We start from the raw sequence: 25791 nt of genomic DNA, 5'->3' as shown, positions 1-25791 counted from the left end.
GGTATTAAAATCTTTAAGTTGTTCCCTACATATTTACATTGGTAAAAATTTTTAGCAGCCTTCTTTCAATCAGATCACTTTAGTTCAGCAAAGGGAACAGTCTCCACAGGAAGAACTGCAGACTACAAAGAAAAACATCCAAGTGCTCCACAATAGTCCTTCCACTCTGATCTGAGCAATGGTAGCAGGTTTATCAAAACAATATAACTTGTTTTGTGAATTAGAGGAAAAATATTTCTTCACACCAGTAAAGGAGAAGTATTTAAACTTATTCCATCTGTCACGGTAATCCAATATCCACAAATAGCCTTGACTTTTATAAGTAACCGCTGGTAAGAAAAGGCTTCACCGTAATCTCTGTCCAGGACGTTTACCTTTAAAATCCGAATATCAAAAACAAATAAAAAAATGCATCTTTGCTCGACAGCAAAAATGAGTCTGGTCCAAAAATGTTCCGTAAAAACAAAAAACACTGAATATTGGTCATAAAACTGACAACACAAAGGCTCAAGTGTCTGATACAGAGACAACGGTCCGGCTCAAATCTCAACATCGCTTTCCTTGTCATTGTCATGATCCCCGTCATAAAATTCATTGGAGGCTTCAGGCCTAGAAACAATTAAGAGAAAATCATCAATGCGGGTCATTCAATTTATTATATATATGGAATTTGAGAGAATGATAGATGCAGGAAGATTGATCAGTGCTTCTAAACCAGTTTCTGCGCTGAAATAATTGCAATTTTTTTTGCTCACTGCAAGAAACTGATTATATTTGCGGATAAGCCACCTCCATGTATTGTGGGTGTGGAGGGGAGTGGCTGGGCATGAATGGTTCCTGCCCTGTGCCTGCGTACTTTAGAAAAACCTGTGAATGAGAGCTTGCAGGTTTTCAAAAAGAACCACGCTCACCCAACATAAAACGATGGCTGCCTGACAGATGCACCAAGAGGCCAAAACCTCTTCATGTATTCAGCGGCACAGGCTGATACTTACTCATAGATCCAAGCACCATGACTGTGGTAATCATCTTATATTTGTGACCTATGGCCTCCTTACTTCTAAAACTGCCTTTTCAACTTATTAAATTATACTAAAGAAAGGGGGAGGGATTTAATAGAGCCTCTCAGTGCTGCAACTTCACAGATTTATTTGTACAGGACCACTTCCCCCTCTGTGTGTGTGCTGAAAACTGCCTGCCTGCTGTAATCTCACTGCAGCAGAGGGTGGGGGAGACACAATAGCCCGTGAAGCTGCAGCATGGCGGTGCTCGGGTAACATCCCCAGGCTCATTAGCATACTTAAAAGTTGATTGTAGAAGAAAGGAGGCCATGGATAACAAATATAAGAAGATTACCACAGTCACAGTGCCTGGATCTACGAGTAAGTGTCCCTGTTTTATCTATGGTTGATGTTGATGGTAGATGAAGCAGGGAAGACTTTTGCTAAAAGGCAAATGGAGGGTTAAATAAATAAATCAATATATACATGACACTGATCTCACAGATTTTTTGATGCTCTTCTTCTGATGCATAATAGGATCCTAACAGCACACTCAGCAAATAACTGGCTGCAGCAACAGCCCGCATCAGCCTGTAATATGGCTAAATAGAAATCCTGCATTTGGATACTAATCTCAGTACAGTATTTTCCGGACTATAAGGCGCACCATCAATAAATGCCTGCTATAATGTCTAGGTTCATATTTAAGGCGCACCTGATTATAAGGATGAATGACCAGCAGGTGGCAGACCTGTCCACAGTTCAAGGCAGCTGTTGTCTTTAAGTAATATTCATATATAAGGCGCACTGGTCTATAAGGCGCACCTGTGATTTCTGAGAAAATCAAAGGATTTTTTGTGCGCCCTGTAGTTCGAAAAATTTGGTATATAGGATCACAAATGAATTAAATCAAAGTATCAAATCCATAAAAAATACAAGTCTTTATTTATAAATACCAAAGGAAATCAATAAACAATTATACACATCTAAAAACCACAAGAACAAAACATGTGGTGGTGGTCAGTCATAAGTATGCACAGTCATAATGCAAGTACAAAAATCCAAAGGCACATATTAGGATACAAATAGTTTAAAGGAAACCTACCATTTCAGATCGTCGGTGTAAGCTGTAAACACCGAGCACCAGCTCAGGGTGAGCTGGTGCCGGTGCTTAGTTTCGTTAGTGTTATAAACCGCGGTATCGCGATCGTGCGCACGCAGCGCCGAAGCAGTTTCTGCTATAAAGTTTAAAAAGTGTTAAAACCGCGATACCGCGGTTTATAACACTAACGAAACTAAGCACCGGCACCAGCTCACCCTGAGCTGGTGCTCGGTGTTTACAGCTTACACCGACGATCTGAAATGGTAGGTTTCCTTTAACCTATCTGGGTGTTGCATATTATTCATAGGTACCAGAGATACATAAACAAAGAGAGACCACCACCACAGCAGAAATGATAAACCGGCAAGGGATCTGTGAGCCGCATGTTACTCACCTTTTATTTCCCATTTTCTAACACACTACTGCCTATTTGAAAAGGGGTTGTCCAAGAGGTTTTTTTTTACCAAATAGGCAGTAAACACTGTCCAGCAATGTAATGATTGAAAATTTTAGGTTATCACCAAAATCACAGTTTGTAGGCAGCACGTCCCCTTGTGTGTTGCCTAAGATGGAAGTGCTCTTGACAATAATGGAAACAATTGCAAGTTCATTTTACTCAATATTCAATCATTGATCTGCCTAAGTAAAAATCTTTAAAAGGGTTGTCCCAATATAAAATCAAATTATATATGTCTCAGGTTCTATACAGAGGCCAGAGGTGGAATCACAGCCTAAAACTAAACCTGTAGCAGGTACACGACTGTGGTCTCACATCACTGCCGGCCTATGTGAGCAGGGACGGGAGGCACCATATGTGAATGGAAGCACAGCTTTTTTTATTCCTGGACAACCCCTTTAAGAGTTGTGTTACATAGGCAGATCAATGATATGGAATAATATTACAAGTAAGTAAGGGTAAACAAATATGGAAATGGGCCAACCATGAAACAGACCATGCATGTTTGTGTGAGCCATAACAATCAACTGCTAACAACAACATAACAACGGAGGTGGCAGGTTTTGTGTCCCTACCAGTCATATAGAGAGTCCCTATGCCATGAATAGGCATCCAAAATGGGGCTCCAAGTACTACACAAAGGATTACCTAGTGTAATTGTCTTCTGCGCCTCTCTCCTCAGGATCTGGCTCATCTGTGCGGTCGTAGCTCAGAAGATCAGATGGGACATCATGAATCTGGACGCTGGGCGCGTGGTTCAGCATCTTCAAGTTTTCAAATATCGTCTGTCTAATTTGATCCAAATACTATGTAGAAACAAAAAAAATTTTTTAAGGTTTTGTAACGTTCATAAAGGCTGATCTGGTTATAAACAAATAGGTTCTATTGATAAACTATAGCCAAAGTGACACATGAGGTTATTCTCATTGAAGCTTTAGGCATTCTCATGTAGCTATAGGCAGAGAACTTGTCCAAGATAATACATTTTCCACCTCAAATTACCTGTCGTGTGTTCTGATTCTCAATCCTAGTGCTGACATCAGGGTGAAGGGTAAAATCCGGTGCAAAATATTCAAAGTATTCTGAAGAATAAAAGAAATGATCAAAGTAAGATACAGAATTTCTATATTGGAATAATAATATAAACATCCTACATGGAATCTGTTATGGCCGAGTCACTTCTTATGAATCCAGGTCTGCCAGGTGCATATAAAGCTGATGTAGAGGTAAAGTTACTACATTTCTTTTATTTTAAAAGTTGAAAGATAAAAATAATTCCATAGGTGAAGCACTTACCACTATAAGGTAACTCCTCGCTAATCGTTTCATCCACTAACAATGAAGTCTCATAAGTCCTGAGAAACAAAGAATACACTAAATGAAGTAATATCTGCAAATTATAGTGTATAGTGTAGAGTGAATAACAACAAAACTTTCAACAATAAATAAAGGAGCAGTTTTGTCAGATGCAGTACAATTCTGGTAGAATGTGCCACATAAAACAAGAGCACATGCCTTGTGCCGCAGCTTAGCTTAGACATTGGGAGAGATTTATCAGTGTGACACAAATTAATGTAGGTTAAGACTGTCCAGATAGATAGATACATTGTTTAAAGGCCTAATTTCATTTCATGCATTATGAACCAAACATACCTTGAGAATGATGTAGCTACACTGATGCAGAAACATATCTTGTTTAATCCCTGTGCCAAGTGTGTTTTTCTGAAAAAAACAATTATAAAATTATGCTAATGAGGCTTTGTTCACTGTTCCCCCTGCCAGGCAGAATAATCAATTGCTGCACCGTCCCCCAAGCTGCTGTGTATGAGTGATCCAGCTTAGGTTGATTAGTCCTGTCTTGGCTGTTCAGAAAGCTCTGTGTGTAATGTGGATGCAGCTTTCTCAAGTTCCCGAATTTTATAATTGTTTTTTTCAGCAAAGCCACTCAGCACAGGGATTGAACATGATATGATTCTGCATCAGTGTAGCTACTGTATTCTCAAAGTATATTTGGTTCATAATGCAGGAAATAAAATGATAGATTTTCTTTAAAAACTAAAACTTACCAGCATCTGGCGACATTACGGACGGTGTAGCCACCTCCTCCAAGTACCAGCAGGGGGATATTAAAGCTTTTCACATACTGTACACAGTCACTATGGATAAAGAAAAATATTTTAGTCAAAGAACAGTTGGATTTATACACACACATATATTGTATAAGAGAATGTTATAACAAAAAAAAAAATAAATAAAAAATTAAAATATTTTATCTGGGATTACTAGACCTCCCTTTACTCATGATGAAATCTACACAATCACATCTCCAACCAATGTCATAAAAGACATTGTTTTAAAGATGAATTTAGTCATTTATAGAGAACCTGCCATTGGATATCGACCCAACAACAACTACTCGTATGTTGTGCAGCAGACTAACATCTTCAAGTTCATGTTTTTTCATGGCCCAGAATGGAGCAATCACCCAGAAAACCAACTTTGTAGTGAGTTGTAAATAAATTGTATAACATCAGTGAAATAAAGTGTTTAGCACTGAGCTCAAGCTCTTCCCACCTCGACAGTAAATCACAACAGAGGAGATGTTCTGAGGCATGGGGAGCTTGACTTCATTGCCAAAGTCTCCACCTCCTTGACTGTATGCAACCAATTTATATATACCACTACCAGAGGGCGCACTAACATTTTTCCAGAAGGGTAATGCTCTTCTCCAATTGATGACAGATCCCAGAGCAGGCCGGGGCTGACGGCGGCCCCAGTAAATGCCCCCCACCCCCAGAGCAGGCTGGAGCTGACCTCTAACCACTTCAAAGTAGATTTTCTGGATGTTGCAACCATACTGGGCCATGTGACAAATGTGATCTGAAAGGTGTTGATCTGGTTGACAACATACTGGTTTTGGTCTATTAGGTCACTTACCTATTAAAGGTTCTCTTTGCAAAAGATCTGATGACAAATATTGCACCTTGTAGAACCTCAGATGATAATACACTAAACGTGTTATATTCGCACAATTCCAACACACCTTACAGGGCGAACAGTGATGGACGCCTTATTCTTCCCATCAATAACCCATTTTAAACATCAGGGTGTGTTCACACAAGGCATTTGCATTGCATGTACAAATTCAAACTCCCAGTGGGGGCCTTGGACAGATTGCATCTGTATTTCCAGTGAAATGCATGTGATGGGTAACTAGCATCCGCTGCTTGTTGCTGATCGCACGCTCTTGACTAGAAACAAAGTTGTAATTGGGCAGAGACCCACCTTAGGGCATTTGCATTGCATTTGTAAACTGAATGCAAATGCCACGTGTGAAAACACCCAGGGAGTATCCACGGATTAACTCATCATATAATACACAAAGAAAAAATATACCATAAAGCTATAACAACTTTTTGGTCCAGCTTACCCATGTCCTCTTATACTTAGGTTGAAACATCCCAGTCTGTCACAGCCAAGTGAGTCGGCTCCACACTAGAATATAAAAAAAATAAAACAATATTCAGAAACATAAAAAACAACTTCTCTACTCTGGGCTCATTGCTGTAATCTAACAATCACACTGAAAATAGATTTGTATGTAATATATGCCCAATACAAAATTTTTAGTAGGAAAACACTTCTCAAATGTCTGCATAACATGTAAATACATAAAGAAACAAAAAATATGGCATTTAGAACAAATAAAGTCAATCCACATGTGAATAGTACACGTGCTAAGCAAATATCATCATAAACAACAGTCCCTTTAGGGCTAAAACACACGACCGTGCTCGGTGACCGTATTTCATGGACAGAGCACTGTGTCAGGGAAGGGACTCCGAGAATCACAGGAGGGAAGCTCAAAGTTATTATTACATGATTGATTTAAAAAAAATAGGTTATAAGGATGAGATTGTTGTTCTACAGTGTTAGAATTGCTTCAAACTTTAACAAAAAATATAAAAAAAATTGGAACATAACGGCAAAAGTATCCCTCAATCTCTGATCATGGGGTGTGAGCTGAATAATCTAAATTCCCCCTACAGAAGTCGTCCTCTCTGCTATATTCTTCTACAGAGGTTCTGCTCCTTCCCTGACAAGTAGGGCAGATAGCTTTTTCTATTGGCTGCTCTGCAGTGAATGGTGGATCTCCATTGAGGCACCTGGATTTGGGGAGAGTGACTGAGGAGGTGTGGCCACCAATACTGGGCTCACTAGATGGATGTGCTATCCAAGAACCCCCTCAGGTGCACAAAACCAGTTAAATAAATCTCCTGACTTAAGCTATACTCAGACGAACGTGTGCCCGTACTGTAGCCTAGTGGGCACGCATCAGCACCCCGGAGAGGAGGAGGGGATGAGCGCTTATCTCCCCCGCCACTCTCTACCACGATATATGGCACACGTCAGCCGTATATACGTCCCCCAACGGCCGTGTGAATAAAGCCTTGACATTAGCATGACATAATCTAGACCATTGGTGGCGAACCTATGGCACGGGTGCCAGAGGTGGCACTCAGAGCCCTTTTGTGGGCACTCAGGCCATTGATCCCACCAGTACCAAATTCACGAAATCTTCCTGTAGACCCAGGCAATTTAAGAGATGCTACAATCAGCGCCATTTTAAAACGACACTTCATTGGATGTTGGTAACTACTGTAAAAGTGAGAAAGTATTTATAGAACTGCAGTATCTTTGTAGGTCATCCTACTGGACCCTAGATTCTTACTGTACAGAGAGACCCAGGTGAGAAGCTACAATGATAGTCTGAATGTGCCCTCCTTCTTTCAACTGTATTAGTGGCCTTAAGGGGCCGATATGATTGATAGATGTTGAAGAGCAGGTAGCAATAAGTTACTGCTTAAAATTAAATGTTGGTACTTTGCGGTAATCAAGTGGATTTTGGTTATAGTTTGGGCACTCGGTCTCTTAAAGGTTCGCCATCACTGATCTAGACTGATCGTATGTTATCTTTACCTGTAGTACAATGCAAGTAGGCTGATAGAAATCTACCACTTGTTTGATGACTGGCTGAAAGAGGTGTCTGTAACCTATACATAACAGAGAAAGGAAGCAACACATGAGATGAAATTTAACATTTTAACATTTTTCATTTTTGGTCACTTTTCCCGCCGTCTACAATAGACATAAAGCTTTGTAGCAAGTGCTTACTTTGATCATCGATGCCATCTCTTAATGGGACATTCAGACAGTAATACCTCCCGCTTTCAGCTCCGACCTCATACATGTCACCTGAAAGCAGATAAGTGTCAAATAAGACAAGGTTAATTTCTGCAGAAGGGACACCACATGGCTTTTGTCTAGGACTAAAATAGTATAACTGCTTTCTTATACAGTGCCACACTTTTTTCACAGGTTGTGTGTTCTACTGCAATTCAACTGTGTTGTTTAAGTGGAAGACATGTGTAGGCACTAAATTGCATCACTCTACATAGGTTATCTAACTCCTCATTGTACTCACCATAGAGGGTCCAATTTTTCATTCAACCTTGACTGAAATAGTTTACTGTGCATACAGGTAGTCCCCGGGTTACATGCAAGATAGGTTCTGTAGGTTTGTTCTTAAAGGCGTTTTCCCACGAACACAAGTTAGGCCCTATCCACATATTACAGATCATGTAAACTACCGCATGACCGTTCTGCTCCAATAATCTCTACGGAGCTGACGGAAATTGACAAGCGTCCCTTTAATTTGAATTTGTATTTAAGTCGGAACTATATACTTTATAAATTTTTTTGGTCTCTGTGACTATTGGATTTAAAAAAAAAATTTTGGATTTTCATTAGAACCAGGTTCAATAATAAATCTTAATTGCTGACATCTTTGATAACTGTTATAGCTGTTGATTGTAGGCGTATAAGTAAATTACCAACATCCAGAGGTCCGTTTAATTAGGTGTATTCTGTACGTAGGGTGTTCTTAAGTAGGGGACCGCATGCATATTCCTTCAGAACTCATTTATGGTTTTGCTATGTATTCCAATGTGAGCTGTACTAGCGTCCCTCTGATGGTGTGTGTACCTCATTTCTGTAGACTTTGTTTCCATATTTGTGATATTTACAAAAATATGCATTTTATATTTTCTAGGAAATGTTCTGTGGGTGCAAGTCTGGCTTATTTTTCTGTAGGTTTAAGAAGGCGGCAGCAAAGTCTATATAGTCTTGGTAAATTCTTGTCATATAAAAGATTAAAAAAACTTGGCAGTGGCTTATTACTTGGCAAGTGCACATGTCAATGGTAGAGGAGGAAGAATACATCCAGGCCCTGACTCCAACCTGCTGCCTCCACCTCAAGAACATCTTACAATTCGATCCTTGCTTAACCCAGAGTCTACAAAATTGCCAGTCCGTTCCCTCATCATCCCTCGCTTGGACTACTTTAATATTCTTCTCTCTGTTCTCCCAGCTCACTCTCTACCATCTCTCCACGAATCCTTAGCTCTGCTGCCCATTTCATCTCCATCCATGTTTCTTATCGACTTCTACATCAAATACCAACTAAGTGCCCCATACAGCCGACGCATTTACAGTCTTAAGTGTGTGGCCTTGTATACTTCCCCATAGACAGCTATAGGACCCTGCTATGGCACATTTCCGCATTGTACATAGGAAAAAAAATGGAACATGCTCTACCTTTCCCCACTTGCACAGCCATGCGGCACTGTTTCCTGTGTAGAAGGGAGGAGGTGAGCTGCAAGCATATAGTAATGTAAATGTAGCCTAAATCTAGCTGCACATGGTGAGGAAATGAGAATATTTTCTACAGCTTCCACAAGCCCTCATTAGCCTCTATGAAAGCTGACCACAATCTGTTCCCTTCATGTATCTCTGACCAAGTCAGACAAATCTTTGAACTTTACAAGACCTTCCATTTTGTTCTATTACCCATCGTCTATACAACTGTCTCCAGGACTTCTCCCCTGTGTCCGACATACTATGTAACTCTTTACCAAAACAAATAGGACTGTGCCCCACATTCACAACCTTCAAAATGTACCTTAAACCCATCTATTTAAAATTGCCTACAACACACAATAATCCTAAATCTATGCTCCATCTACCCTACAGACTGAGGCCTCACCGACAGGGTCCTCCCCACACTGCTCAAAGGTCAGTCTTGTTTAGTGTCTTTTGTGGTCATTTGTGCTTGTTTTTATGCACTTATTGCACCATTCATTGAGTTCTACAAATAAATATTTAAAATAAAGACACGTATTCATAAAGTCCAATCTATAATCCTACAGTTTTGCTTTAACCAAAGTCATCCAGAACCTTCAAGTGAATCGGCCATCACAACGTCCTGTAGCAGAGCCTTCCATAGTCTCAGGCTCCGAATTTATCATCCAGCAGTCATAGACATAAATCTGGCGCAGATTAAAACTAACTGGCCTAAATTTTCTGTTTCGATAATTTATGATGGGGCAGATTCACACATTTGACCCCAAGTGAACCCAACTAATGCAATCTCAAAATAATTTTATGATAAAAAAAAAAAAAATCATATGCTGGAAAATAAAGAACAAACTTCTACAAAATCAGAATAACCAGGTCCCTCTGTGAATCCTACCTTGTAATGGAATCCCTGCTTATGTAACAGCTCTCTGTAAAATCAGCTAAATGGGAAGCGGATTTGCAGAGATTATGAAGACAGACAGGGATTCCCTGAACATACATACATATTTACTAAAGCAGGGAGCTGTGAGGGGTGTACAGTGGATGCGTGGAATAATCTGTTCGTGGTATGTCCACATGAGTAGTACATGCTGTAGACCCTCCAACCTCGAAAACTTTTTGATGTAGATTTTGTGGAATGCATATGATAAAATGTGCCAGAAGTTACAAAACAAGTGGAATTCACAAAATCTACACAGTAATTTGACATACAGCACATTTATAGCTCAGACCACTTTCACGACGCATAATGTGCAGATTGTAGATGAGATCTGGTGAAATCTCTTCCAATTTGCTGCTACATGTTCATGATTTCCCAATCCCGATATGTGCTTCCTCTGCTCTCGCTTCTCTTACTCATCACTTTGTCATGTATGAGAAATAAGTTTTAATACAAGCTTTATACTCTCCCATCATAACCTTACCTGTCCCAGGGAAAAAATAGTTTCCATATTTGTGAAAGGAGACAGTCATAACCCTGTCTGTGAGGTAAAACGCTTCCTGCACTCCATCTCCATGGTGAATATCGATATCAATATAGAGAACACGCGGATGGTATCTGAAAAATAGTTTCATATTTAAAATTACAAAGATGGACCCTTGAATAAACAGGACTGAAAAAGCCTTAAAGGTGTTGTCTGATTTCAGGGGGAAAAAAATATGGGTACAAAATGAGGAATTTAAAAAAAAAAAAAAAAAAAAAAAAAAAAAAAAGTTTCATATTTGCTAAATCCCAAAGTCTCATGAGGATTTTACAATAACGTGTCTTAAAAAAGTGTTTGAAAAGTATTTAGTTCCCTTCAAATTTTTCATTCTTTGTTCCATTGCTGCCAATTGGTGAGATCAAGAAACTAATTTTATCTGCTCATTAAAGGGAACCTGTCATCAGAAATCGCTCTAATAAACCACTACCCGAATGTTATCAAGCAACATTACACCTTCTAGTTTTTGTTTCTTTCATGACCCAGTATAGTGGAATCATCCAGAAAATCAACTTTAAAGAGAGATGTAAATTGGTTGTGTAAAGTCAAGGAGGTTGAGAGTTCAACACTGAAGTCAAGGTGGAAGCCCTGAACGCCGCCTCCTCTGTGATTGACATTGTCCATTGGACTTCAGTAGATCTGGTTAGTGATGCCTCATAATGCAGGCCTATCAATTACAGTGAAAGGAACTTTCTGAGGAAGAAAGAGCTTCACTTCATTGTTAAAATCTCCGCCTCCTTGACTTTATACATCCAGTTTACATCTCATTTCAAAGTAGATTTTATGGATGATGTCACCATGAGAGAAACATGATCTGGATGGTGTTCACCTACTTGACAACATACTGGTAGTGGTTTATCAAGTTCATTTCTGCTGACAGGTTCCCTTTAATGTACATTTTGCACCCCATCTAGACATAAAAAAAAATTCCCAAAAATATTTTTTTAGAAAAGTAGATATTTTTGCTAATTTATTAAACAAGAAAACTGAGATATCACAAAACTGAAATAAGCCTGATCTTATCTCAGCTCCAGAGTATACACAGACCTGAAGAAGCACTCAACTTGAAGTGCGAAACATATAGGGGGTCATTTACTAAGGGCCCGAATCACTATTTTTCGTCGGGATTCCCAAATATTACCGATTTGCGCCGTTTTCCCCTGAATTCCCCCGGGTTTTTGGCGGACAGGATCGGATTGTGGTGCATCGGCGCCGGCATGCATGCGACGGAAATCGGGGGCGTGGCCGTCGGAAAACCCAACAGATTCAGAAAAACTGCAGATTTTTTTTAAAAAATGTGTCGCTTGACACGCACTTACCTGCACCCAGGATAGGAAAGTGAACTCCGGCGGACTTCAGCGCAGCAGCGACACCTGGTGGACATCGGGCGCACGACCTTAGTGAATCGTCGGAAGACCCGAATCCTCGTCGGAGAACGCGCCACTGGATCGTGACAGGACCGGATAAGTAAATGTGCCCCATAGTCTTTATTGTGCACCATTTTTATCTTCCCAATAAACAGACACCATTTTGGAAGTATTTTGAATTAGCACCATTTCTAATACAGGCAGTCCCCGGGTTACATACAAGATAGGTTCCATAGGTTTGTTCTCAAGTCAAATCTGCATGCAAGTCGAAACTGTATATTTTTATCATTGTGGATCCAGACAAAAACATTTTTTGCCCCAGTGACAATTGGAGTTTCAAAATTTTTGGCTGTAATTGGACCAAGAATTATCAATAAAGCTTCATTACAGAAACCTTACAGCTGATCATTGCAATCTGGGACTATAGTAACATCCAGAGAGTTCGCCAGAGGTCACAGTCTGCAGAGGAGTCCATCTTTAACTAGGGGTCGCCTGTACGTCCATTTTACACTCCTTGGGGGGTACTTCTACGACCTACCCTAGGTTCAGTTATAAGTGGACAGTTGCTGGGACACAACTCACGTTGTCCATTTCTTTCTGTCCATCCTCCTTGAGATAGTTCTACTCCTTCATTGGAGTCCAGTTATGTTTAATTAAACTGATTGGACTTGATTAGGAAACACACCTGTCTGCCCAAGGAGCTCAGAGACAGACTTGTGGCAAGGTTCAGATCTGGCCAAAGTTACAAAAGATTCTTGTACTCAATACTGACCCAAAAGGACTGATTAGCAAAAGTCTGGGGGCAGGGCTCAGTCGGATCGCATTTCCTGTGAAACACATGTGATCAATAATGGTCAACCAGTGATTTGCCAGGAGGCTTCAGGGTGCGGTCACACGTTGCGTTTACCGCATGCGTTTAAAAACGCATTGCTACAGCTGAAGGGAGATTTGCCCAATTAAACAGCTGTTAACGCTTGCGTTTACAAAAAGCAAGTGTTAACACGTTGATAACGCATGCGTAAACATCGCGGTTAACACATGCGTTTTGTAGCTTTGAGGTCGTTTAGGTGCAGTTTTGTCAATTGAACAGGTGAAAGACATGAACTGAACGAGTGAATGACATATGTGGAGCAGGTTTCCCCTTCAAAATCAAATTCACTTGTTCAGTTCTAGTCTTTCACCTGTCCAAATGACAAAACTGCACCTACAACCACCTCAAAGCTGATTGCGATGCAGTTTTAACTGCAACGTGTGAACGCACCTTGCAGTTAAAACTGCATCACAATTAGTTTTGGGTTGGTTTTAGGTGGAATTACTTATTTTAACAAGTGAAAGACATCAAATTAACAGGTGAATGAAATTTGTGGAACAGCTTTCTCCTTCAAAATCAAATTCACCCGTTCAGTTCATGTCTTTCACCTGTGAAATTGACAAAACTGCACCTAAAACCACCTGAAAACTAATTGCAATGCAGTTTTAACTGCAACATGTGACCGCATGACAGTGTAGTACATGTATTGTCAAGGTTGTCCTGGTAATGTTAATATAAAATTTTATACTAAATAGTATAATATAATATAGTATAGTATATTGTAACACATAGAATACAAGCTGCCACTATTAATTCCCAAGACTACTCATTAACATCACAAAAGACAGTTACCATGAACATAAGGGTAGCTGAATGGTTTCAGCTATTGCAGACCACTAAGAATTGACACATCAAAGGAAAAAGGATGTGGCATCAACTTAGATACTGCTACTATAACATACACCATCATATCTTTCTCCAGGTCCTCTTACCTAGCTGTTATATGCCTCTAGTACTGTATACCTAGAACCAGAGGATTAGCACAAATGAATAGTACAAGTTTATGAACCTTTCTTTTTGTGTCTTTTGGAGTATTTCTCTCTTCCTATCGTCTGTTATATGTGTAAAGTCAGAACCTAAGTCAAAAAAGATTGCCAAAATAATAAATCCTTAAAAAATATGGAAAAGGCTAGTATTTTAATGTTAGCATATGCACGGATAAGGCTTCTTCCTGCGTGTACATACAGATAAAGGATGCTCTAATTAGAAGATTATATATGCAGATTGTGTAATTACACAGATCAAAGCCTTGCAGCGAAGTAACTCCTCAGATCTTCTTGCTGTGGAAAATCTATTTAAGATTATGCTGCTTCTGATGATACTTCCTGCAGCCGGTTAATCACTCTTACCATTTGTAGTAAAGCTTCCCTGCAGCATTTGATAGCATCATATAATATTGGACTGTGGATGTGCCCTAAAATATTACATTTTTTTAAACCCCCCCCCCCCGCTTACTTTGTTCTGATGATTATCACAAACTGCAGAATCATTTTTCCTCATGCTTCCCCTCCACCCCAGTATACAACCAGCGAGCCCCTTTCCCCTGCCCCGGTATACAACCAGCGAGCCCCTTTCCCCTCCCCCAGTATACAACCAGCGAGGCCCTTTCCCCTCCCCCGGTATACAACCAGCGAGGCCCTTTCCCCTCCCCCGGTATACAACCAGCGAGGCCCTTTCCCCTCCCCCGGTATACAACCAGCGAGCCCCTTTCCCCTCCCCCGGTATACAACCAGCGAGCCCCTTTCCCCTCCCCCGGTATACAACCAGCGAGCCCCTTTCCCCTCCCCCGGTATACAACCAGCGAGCCCCTTTCCCCTCCCCCGGTATACAACCAGCGAGCCCCTTTCCCCTCCCCCGGTATACAACCAGCGAGCCCCTTTCCCCTCCCCCGGTATACAACCAGCGAGCCCCTTTCCCCTCCCCCGGTATACAACCAGCGAGCCCCTTTCCCCTCCCCCGGTATACAACCAGCGAGCCCCTTTCCCCTCCCCAGTAGAAAACCAGCAAGCCCCTTTGCCCTCCCCCAGTATTCAACCAGCGAGCCCCTTTCCTCTCCCCCAGTATTCAACCAGCGAGCCCCTTTCCCCTCCCCCAGTACACAACCAGCGAGCCCCTTTCCCCACCTCAGTTTACAACCAGCGAGCCCTTCCCCCAGTATACAAACAGCCAGCCCTCTAGTGTATAGCCAGCAAGCACCGTGCCCCCCAGTATATAACCATCAGCCCTTATTGCCCTCATACAGGGTGCACAGACCCATCACTGCCCACCTACAAGATTCAAAAAGAGGATCTGTGGGGGGTGTCAGAAAGGAGAGTTCTGAGTTTCATTTTTTTTTTATAGACTCCGGTATAAGGAGAGTGTTTTTTTCAGCACATTTTCTATGCTAAAAAAACTCTGCATATACTTGAGTATATATGCTAACTCAATAAATTTAATCTAGAGAACAAGATACCATTTGTGGTTTGTTGGGGATAGCTGATATGGCAGGTTTTTTGGAGCATGTGATCCAATTAGAAATATTTGTTCAGTTATTAACTGCTTCATTAACTACTCAGCTTGGGAAATCTACTAAAAAAAAAAATCAAAAAGAAAAATCACTGACGTGGGTTACTTTTGCAGCAGGTCACTGACCCAATGATCATTTAATTTAAGCCCTGTATCAAAAATGTCTTCCCTACCAGACAACCCTGTAAAACATGGCCACAGAACAGAACATGAACAGAAATAATTAAATACATGTAAAAAGACTTACTTGAGCAGCTCCAGGATACCAATCACAATATCATTGACATAACAGAATCCAGAAGCCTGCAAGGAAATCTCATATAAGTAAAGGATAAACAATCATCAACACAAAAGAAAAAACTTACATTTTCTAAAGTTACCTCAAATTTCTTGGCATGGTGCAGTCCACCGGCCCAGTTAATAGCGATGTCACAAATCTGTGAAATAAATATGTAACAGGTCTAAATATTTGGTACACTAGGAGGGTTAGAACTGCCAAAACCCCCACAAACCTGACATTGATGGTCTATCCTAATTTATTAACCACCAAGCAGTCTACCACACTCTTGGATACTTTTATATACAATACATTTTGCAGCCCTGTACAATATAGTAGTGAACTGGGACAAGGTGTAATACAAAGTACAAGGTCAATGCAAGAACAATATAAAAAGGAGAATCTCATAAATTTCCGGGATTAACCCAATTTAGAAATCAGCATCTGTATCCTGAGACCCCCTACTGATAACTTGCCAACTCTTTTTTTTTGTTGTTGCCTTAAACATAAATGGTCATGTGAAGAGCGGCACAAGTTATCCGTCCTCATGACCAATGAAGAGATGTGTACACAAAATACATCATACAATGTTGTGTGTTACTCTGGATGTATAGTATGACAGAATTTATCCTCAGAAATGCATTTTTGCCATTCCTTCCATTGTCCTCAGTATAATTAGACATAAGTGAGATGTGATCATAGTGGCTTTGCATAACATAAAACACATCACCCAACTGCTGCTGAATGTTATGTAACCAGACAAAAAAAAGTGTGTATTGCTACAGTTAAAATCCTGCAGCCAGAATTGGCAACAATAATTTAGATGCTGTACATTTCAGAGTGGACCCAGTCGTAGAGTGTGGATGGGATTTGTATAAATCCCATTAACTTTGCTGATACTGTAAATCAATGTGGCTCATCCACAGCATAGCCAGTCTTAGACGTCATGCAATTGGCCAATCAAGGGGGCCTGTGATAAGACTACAAAATGAGTGGACTGATCACGGGCCCCATAAAGGTCTACGGTACCCTACCATGGTGCGGTGAGCACACCGTGTCTCACCACACTACCACCTGGCCCGAGAGGCAGCAGTTCAGAGAGGGGAGTGGTGAGGAGCGCTCACCATTCCTGCATCTGCCACCTGGCAGTGTGCAAGGGGCTTGAGATCAAAAAAGGTAATATGAATGAAATGTAAACCAAATTTGGTTGAAAATTAAGTACAATAAAGAAATATATTACTGAATACCTTATTGTTTAGTTGTGTGGCTCCTTGAAGAGAGGCTCCAGTGTAGCGAGAGCAAAACTCAAAGAGGCCTGGAAAAACAGGGCTGTAGAGAAAAAAATTTGTAGAGATAAGAAGTATGTACCTGGACTGGTCACTGATTTTTTGAGTGCTAAATGCTGCCGCAGAAAAAAAAGACCGTTATTAGTTATCCACAAGATAGGTAAGAAATATTACGTTACTGGATGGGGTCAAATCTCTTCACCCAAAAGCTGTACTTTATTCAGTAACTGTGGGGCTGATGAAGTGGTGAGATGCAGGCAGAGCCGCTAGAACTTATGCACTTAGTCAAGAGAAATCAAAAGGGGATTTTACAAGTAAAATAGGTTCAGTGCTTGTGATTCACCGCATAAAAAAGAACAAGTAATCCTCATAAACTATAAACTACTACTAACAGGTGAACCAAGACACGCAGTGCTTTATCTCCTACTATGCCACCAATTTTGCAGTTTAAATGACAATGTCACTACAGCTTTATGGGGTCTTTCAGAACAAGTGTAATTTTTAAAAGCACAAATCTGGGTCCCTACTAATGGACTTAGACCTTTCTGTACCATACCAAAAAAAATTACCGGTAAATGAGATTTTTTTTCTAATACACATTTGCTCCATTTGTTGCGCAGTTAGAGTAACAAAACCTTTTTTTCTGGGTCAATACAAATACAGCGATAGCATTTTTTAAAATTTTATTAAATGACCTTTGTTTGCATAATGACATTTTTGGAGGAAAATTTTTACACTGTTGCTTTCTACAAGCCACACATTTTTGCAAGTGTAGATTTGGGAGAGTTTGTTTTTGCGTAAAGCTCCATAGTGGTGTTTTTTTTAATGCTTTCCGATCGTATTTAATATTTTTTGTGTGATGGAGGATTTAAAAATGTAAATATGAGCATTGTACTTTTATTCTTTTTTTGTTGAACAGGAAAAACACTATTGAAGTTGTCTAGCCTGGGTTGGTGCAGGTGTGTGCTTTTTTCTTTAAAATTTTCTTTAAAAGGGGCAGGCTTTTTTGTGCTTTTATCTTGTTTTACAAAACAAATTCTTATGTTTGTTTGTTTTTTTTTTACACAAAACTTTATTTGTGGAGAATTTATCCGTGTACACCAGTTTTCATCACCCAGTGATGATAAATCCTCCACTATGTAATCATTTTGTCCCACGAGGGGACAATGACTTCACATGATATCTACAATGCACTAGTGCAGTCTATTATACTGTCAGAAATTATTAGAAATATAGTGCAAGCAGCTCTGTGGTTCCCTAAGAGGACCTGCGGCTGCTGTGTGATCCATCGGCACCCCACCATTGCTTCTGCAGTGTGCCAATGGAGACATAGGGAGCTTCCTCCCTCTGCACCCACTTATACACTGCAGTCCATGTCCTTCAGATGCTTCTTAAGTGGTCTTAATGGGACATCTCAATCATTTAGTAACAATATATACAACTAGAGGAACTAAAATGAACTTACCAATCATCTCCAACATTGAAGGCATTTAAGCTTTTTGTGAAGCCCTGCATGTTGTTGGGGCTCACCCGCTGGAGGAAATCAATGTAATCCTCTGAGTGAAAGCGACACATATCATGCTGAGAAGCTTGGTAAGGCTTAAACATCTGCAGGTAGGAAAAAGAGGTGTCAAGTCTATGGTGACGAGCAGCTCTATTACATCACCACAGTATAAATTTCCACATAGACTTCTACAAAATTCTCAGTAAAGCAACAACATTTTTTTTAAAAACTATCAGCCCAGTAGTATTTTGATCCATAGTACATTAGTATCTCTGATGCTAACAGCATTATCTGGTAAAATTATGACTTTCTGAAAGATTTGTTCAACATGGGGCTTATTTAGATGGGCGTGTCCATTCAGTCCATATTGTTTCAATGTGTGTTTTTTATCGCTTCCGCAAAACAAAAAAAAACTTTTTTTTGCCAAGCATGTTCCCTAGCAACATTTGATAAAAAAAATGGTCGGCATGTGGATATACCGTATATACTCGTGTATAAGCCGAGTTTTTCAGCACAAAAAATGTGCTGAAAAACGTCCCCTCGGCTTATACACGAGTCATATAGGAAGTTAAAAATACTTCAAAAAAATAATAAACGTATATACTCACCCTCCGGTGGCCCCGATGTGCAGCGCTGCTCGTCTTCAGGCTTCCGCGCCCGTCTTCTTTCTTCTGCAGGGCGCCGCCATTGTTCTTCTCCCGGGCGGCGCCTAGTATGAGGTCATCAGTGGCGCGTCATACTAGGCGCCGGCCGATAGAGAGAGCAATGGCGGCGCCCGGCAGAAGAAAGAAGACGGGCGCGGAAGCCTGAAGACGAGCCGCGCGGACATCGGGGGAGCAGCGCTGCACATCGGGGCCACCGGAGGGTGAGTATATACGTTTATTATTTTTTTTAATGCTGGGGCAAGCTGTATACTACTGGGGGCAGGCGTATACTACCGGGGGAAGGCTGGGCTGGGCTGTATACTACTGGGGGCAGGCTGTATACCACACGGGGCAGGCTAAGGTGCTGTATACTACTGGGGGCAGTGCTGTATACTACTGGGGGCAGGCTGGGCTGGCTGTATACTACTGGGGGCAGGCTGGACTGGCTGTATACTACAGGGGGCTGGTTGGCTATATACTGGGGGGTGTCTGTGACCAATGCATTTCCCTCCCTCGGCTTATACTCGAGTCAATATGTTTTCCCAGTTTTTGGTGGTAAAATTAGGGGTCTCGGCTTATACTCGGGTCGGCTTATACTCGAGTATATACGGTAATCCTGGTGCCATCCCTTTTTTGGCGGATCTACTGACTTCTATGGATGTCCATGGTCCACATGGATTAAAGAACATTGTGTGTTCAAGATTGCAGAACACCCACGTTGTGTACCACCTTAGAAAACTAAAAAGGAAAGGGGGGAGATTGGGAAGGAAAAGTTGTGGGTGCAATAAAATGTAACCTTTATTAAACCTTTTTAAAATCCTAAATATGATTTCACATTAATAGTTGAACAAAAGACTAGTATGACATTATTGATATTGCCACACTTTATCCTAGGCAAACAAGTTACAGAATCATGGCAAGGGATACACATGCAGGTAGCGGTCCCCTTATGAATTAATGTGTCCCTCCTGTAATTTGACTGAATCCCACCAATAATTTACTGTGGGAGTCAGTGAGGGAACAGAATGTGTAGTATAGTGGTTTGCAGATTAACACATAGCAGAGCATATCAGTGTCGCTGCAATATAACACAGAGCGGCACTGTGCATCCGTCGGCTGTTACTATGTGTGAGGATCGCGGATGGATAGAATGTACTCCGTGTCTCCAATAGCTGCCATGCCACGACTAGGACTATCGACTATATTAAAGAGTTGTGATATTCTGTCTATAATTCTGCTATAACTTCAGGTATCAACCCTGATTCTGTCCCTCTATTGTTGTATCCCTAAACTGTGGCCATGGATAGATGAAAAATAGACCATGCAGACCTGACACCACAGAGTCTAATTAGCATAGTAGGTAAAGACATGAAGTGCATCTGTTACTCAGGAAAGTTGAGGCTATAGATAAAATTAGAGATGGTGTTTGTCCACATGGGACATTGCATCAAATCTTAAACTGCTTTCAACCCCACTATTCAGCCACACGTACCGCCACCGTAGGGGTTCGGCCTCGGCCGGATTGCATATGCATTTCTATAGAAACGCATGAGATCAGTAACCAGAACCTGGTGTCTTGCTAAAACAATGCAAGACATTGGGTTTTGGTTACCCATCCCTTGTGTTTCCATGGAAACACATGAGATTGGGCCAAGGCCCTTCCCTGTTTGCTAGCACTGCGCTTGTAAATACAGCACTAGCGGTAGGTGTGACCACACTCAGCACAAAAACACATGCATTGTAATGAACAAAAAACATCAGCGCCATCATGTACTTACAATCATCTTTTTATACAGTCCATAGTGAAGAACCAGGCTGTGAGTGAGAGCCAATCGGTGGGGTTTCATCGGGTGGCCTGTGCCTAAAAATGATCCAAAGGTTACTGGTTATTCCACAAGCATTGCAGAGCAGTGTAAGAGGTTGCAATAAATGAGAATGATCTATACACTCCTTTTAAGGTTCATTTTATACAGGTGAGACCCATGGTAGCAAGGTCTTCACCAGACACCCCTGGCATTGTCGTCTTTGGGGAGCAGTGTGCTCCATTCTTATCCTGGAAGTTCCCTTTGCATTTCCATCTGGTATTGATGACCTATTGCATAGACAAGTCATAATTATCATTATTCTTGAAAACTCCTTTAGGGCATTCTAATAAATAGTTGTTTATTTCTAGAAATAACTGAACTGGTGGGTGTCCAAAGCTGGGAGCTGTACCAATGTAAAATTACCTGCCTATATTTACTTTCATTTATACTGTACCCATTTATTCCCATTTAAAAAACTGCTTCAGCCAAAAAACCACAAGGGTGAAGATGTTTTAGATGGGGAGCTTTCTGTATTTCATCCACCACTTCTACCTTTTGGGTGAATTTTATATGACCCAAAAACACATTACTGTGCATCCTCAGCCAACCACTATAAAATCATTGGTAATCGTTCTTACACATCCAGTCTAGGCTAGGCTATGCTATGCTATACATCCCAGTGCAAATGATCCTTGTAATCCTCTGATCACATCATATTTGAGCTCTACTTTTAGTGTTAACAGCAGGAAAATCCTTAAGGCTGCATAATAAAACACATCCATAAGAGTGTAATCACTGAACTAGGATTAAAGGAAACCGGTCATAAACTCCCTATGTTATGGCTATCACATGTTCCAAAAGCCCATAAGATGATAAAACCATATGTGCTTTTGCCATGTTGGTGGGATGTGTAGATCAGATAATATAGCATTATACTTAAGTGCCCGGGCTCCCTGACAACATCAGCCTGGTAACATCAGCTCACACGCCAAATTCCATTCCCTCCGTTCGTGGTGAGTTGTCATCATGAAGGGGGTGGCGTGTGGGTTGATGTGATCCAGGAGCAGACATTTTTTGAATTTGAATCCTAGCCCCCGAGACTTCACCCCCTCCCCTCTCTATAGGAAGGTTCGTGACCACGTGTAATAGACTTCTATGCGGGTCTCCCATATGGCTGTAGGACTGGAGCCTTAGTTATAACATCAGGATCTACTATAGATATAGGTAGTCTCCGGGTTATGTACAAGATAGGTTCCTTGGGTTTGTACTTAAGTTGAGTTTGTATACAAGTCGGAACTGTATATTTTATAATTCTAGCTCCAAACCAAAAAAAAAAAAAAATTTGTCCCAGTGACAATTGAATTAAATGGGACCAAGGTTTATCAATAAAACTTCATTACAGACACTTTACAGCTCATCATTGCAGCCTGGAACTAAAGTAAAGCATCCAGAGACTACACCAGAGGTCACGGGACAGAGGGGTCTGTCTAAGTCGGGTTTCTTTTAGTAGGGAACCACATGTATATGGATAAAAAACACATGATCAGGGTTTCCTATGCAATCTTTAAAGGCAAAAGCAGGTGTAAATTTAAAAGACGGGAGCATTAACACCTCCACATTGTATGTCCTCTCCCACTATACTAAATGGCTTCAAAACTGCATCAAAGAAACAGAACATGTGTCCTAACACAGAAGAATTAATTTGTAGGGGTTATAGCAAGATTAAAACAGATCATTGTATTACATGTTATGCCTTTTAACAATGTTGTTACTCCTAGACTGTAAGCTCTTGTGTCACCCCTCATCCTCATAGACTGTAAGCTCTTGTGTCACCCCTCATAGACTGTAAGCTCTTGTGTCACCCCCTCATCCTCATAGATTGTAAGCTCTTGTGTACCCCTCATCCTCATAGACTGTAAGCTCTTGTGTCACCCCTCATCCTCATAGACTATAAGCTCTTGTGTACCCCTCATAGACTGTAAGCTCTTGTGTCACCCCCTCATCCTCATAGATTGTAAGCTCTTGTGTACCCCTCATCCTCATAGACTGTAAGCTCTTGTGTCACCCCCTCATCCTCATAGACTGTAAGCTCTTTTGTCACCTACTCATCCTCATAGACTGTAAGCTCTTGTGTCACCCCCTCATCCTCATAGACTGTAAGCTCTTGTGTCACCCCTCATCCTCATAGACTATAAGCTCTTGTGTACCCCTCATAGACTGTAAGCTCTTGTGTCACCCCCTCATCCTCATAGATTGTAAGCTCTTGTGTACCCCTCATCCTCATAGACTGTAAGCTCTTGTGTCACCCCCTCATCCTCATAGACTGTAAGCTCTTGTGTCACCCCCTCATCCTCATAGACTATAAGCTCTTGTGTACCCCTCATAGACTGTAAGCTTGTGTCACCCCCTCATCCTCATAGACTGTAAGCTCTTGTGTACCCCTCATCCTCATCGACTGTAAGCTCTTGTGTCACCCCCTCATCCTCATAGACTGTAAGCTCTTGTGTCACCCCCTCATCCTCATAGACTGTAAGCTCTTGTGTCACCCCCTCATCCTCATAGACTGTAAGCTCTTGTGTCACCCCCTCATCCTCATAGACTGTAAGCTCTTGTGTCACCCCCTCATCCTCATAGACTGTAAGCTCTTGTGTCACCCCCTCATCCTCATAGACTGTAAGCTCTTGTGTCACCCCCTCATCCTCATAGACTGTAAGCTCTTGTGTCACCCCCTCATCCTCATAGACTGTAAGCTCTTGTGTCACCCCCTCATCGACTGTAAGCTCTTGTGTCACCCCCTCATCCTTATAGACTGTAAGCTCTTGTGTCACCCCCTCATCCTCATAGACTGTAAGCTCTTGTGTCACCCCCTCATCCTCATAGACTGTAAGCTCTTGTGTCACCCCCTCATCCTCATAGACTGTAAGCTCTTGTGTCACCCCCTCATCCTCATAGACTATAAGCTCTTGTGTACCCCTCATAGACTGTAAGCTTGTGTCACCCCCTCATCCTCATAGACTGTAAGCTCTTGTGTACCCCTCATCCTCATAGACTGAAAGCTCTTGTGTCACCCCTCATCCTCATAGACTGTAAGCTCTTGTGTACTCCTCATAGACTGTAAGCTCTTGTGTACCCCTCATCCTCATAGACTGTAAGCTCTTGTGTCACCCCCTCATCCTCATAGACTGTAAGCTCTTGTGTCACCCCCTCATCCTCATAGACTGAAAGCTCTTGTGTCATCCCTCATCCTCATAGACTGAAAGCTCTTGTGTCACCCCTCATCCTCATAGACTAAGCTCTTGTGTCACCCCTCATCCTCATAGACTAAGCTCTTGTGTCACCCCTCATCCTCATAGACTAAGCTCTTGTAGACTGTAAGCTCGTGTCACCCCTCATCCTCATAGACTAAGCTCTTGTGTCACCCCTCATCCTCATAGACTAAGCTCTTGTAGACTGTAAGCTCGTGTCACCCCTCATCCTCATAGACTGTAAGCTCTTGTGTCACCCCCTCATCCTCATACGCTGTAAGCTCTTGTGTCCCCCCCTCATCCTCATAGACTGTAAGCTCTTGTGTCACCCCTCATCCTCATAGACTGTAGCTCTTGTGTCAACCCCTCAACCTCATAGACTGTAGCTCTTGTGTCACCCCCTCATCCTCATAGACTGTAAGCTCTTGTGTACCCCTCATCCTCATAGACTGTAAGCTCTTGTGTACCCCTCATCCTCATAGACTGTAAGCTCTTGTGTACCCCTCATCCTCATAGACTGTAAGCTCTTGTGTACCCCTCATCCTCATAGACTGTAAGCTCTTGTGTCACCCCCTCATCCTCATAGACTGTAAGCTCTTGTGAGCAGGACCCTCACTCCAATTGTTCCTTGTGACTGTTTGTCCTCTGTAATGTAGTATTTTATTTGTATATGTCCCCTATGATTTGTAAAGCAGTGCAGAATGTGATGGCGCTACATGAAGATAATTATTAATGTGTGAACGCAGCCCAAGGCATCAGTGAGACCCATGAGCTGGTGCTTATAGAGAAGATCAGGTGACTGCCTCCAATTACAGTCTACGGACTGAAGATTGCAGGTGATTAGAAGCAACACAGACAAGAAGCAGAGAAACCGCATAGTGTAAGCAAGGGGCAGCCGGGCACACACGGCACAGCGCCGGCTAATGCAGTGACAGACTGCAGCGCAAGGTAACCGCTCTCCTCCCTATCATGTCCTCACCATAATGGAAGTTCCCCACGTCCGGGTCGTAGAAATACGCCACCGTTTTCGACATTTTGACGAATAAAAAAATACAAGTTCTGGAATCAGAAAAAGAAAAAAAAATCACTTCCGCCTGCGCTCCGGAAGTGCGTGGGGAGGGAGCGCCCACAGCGGCTCCGCCCACCGCACTGCGTCACTAGTTACTAGGTGGACGCCACTCTTCTCTTTGGCGCCGCCTGGTGGAGCTCTGGGGTTCGCGCGCTCTGAAGAGCCAAACGGCGGCAAGTTCTAGAACGCACAGAATGTGTCATGACGCGCATGCGCGCACACAGCGATGGGGCCGAGTGTAAGAGGCGTAGTCTCATATGCTGCACATGTTCTGTACACACAGGCTTCTACAATATAACAGTCAGGATGAGTTTTCTAAATGGTGTAAATACTGGAAACCGCACCAAGATAGGGTTTACCAGTGACTAGTTAAATGACTGCGTTGTTCACATGTTTGCTGGATTTTCCATATTTGCCTTTCCATATTATACTCGATAATCCAGCCATATCTCATGTGATTTCCAATGTGATCTGTCGTTAC

General features: G+C 41.7%; 1 protein-coding gene across 1 annotated transcript; it reads right to left on the bottom strand.

The window, feature by feature from the left end:
- On the bottom strand, window positions 1–25389 carry HDAC3 (histone deacetylase 3). Its single transcript, XM_072145723.1, has 15 exons — window positions 25221–25389; window positions 20970–21052; window positions 18509–18651; window positions 17005–17086; window positions 15861–15917; window positions 15728–15783; window positions 10681–10814; window positions 7736–7816; window positions 7541–7614; window positions 5991–6055; window positions 4627–4716; window positions 3857–3915; window positions 3563–3642; window positions 3209–3366; window positions 1–609 (listed from the first exon to the last, which is right to left on the bottom strand). Exons 1-15 carry the CDS (start codon window positions 25273–25275, stop codon window positions 540–542), a joined length of 1287 nt encoding a protein of 428 aa, XP_072001824.1. The 5' UTR covers window positions 25276–25389; the 3' UTR covers window positions 1–539.
- Window positions 25390–25791: the final 402 nt, after the last annotated feature.

This window comes from Engystomops pustulosus, chromosome 4 (assembly GCF_040894005.1).
Source record: "Engystomops pustulosus chromosome 4, aEngPut4.maternal, whole genome shotgun sequence".
Taxonomy (NCBI): Eukaryota; Metazoa; Chordata; class Amphibia; order Anura; family Leptodactylidae; genus Engystomops; species Engystomops pustulosus.
This window is presented reverse-complemented; position numbering and strand designations above follow the sequence as displayed.

Coding starts and splice junctions, on each gene's coding strand:
- HDAC3 (XM_072145723.1), bottom strand. CDS start 25,275: ATGTCGAAAACGGTGGCGTATTTCTACGACCCGGACGTGGGGAACTTC. Junction 7,817..10,680: donor CTATTTTTTCCCTGGGACAG/GTAAGGTTATGA, acceptor ATCTGCTTTCAG/GTGACATGTATGAGGTCGGA. Junction 6,056..7,540: donor CTACTTGCATTGTACTACAG/GTAAAGATAACA, acceptor TTTATATTCTAG/TGTGGAGCCGACTCACTTGG.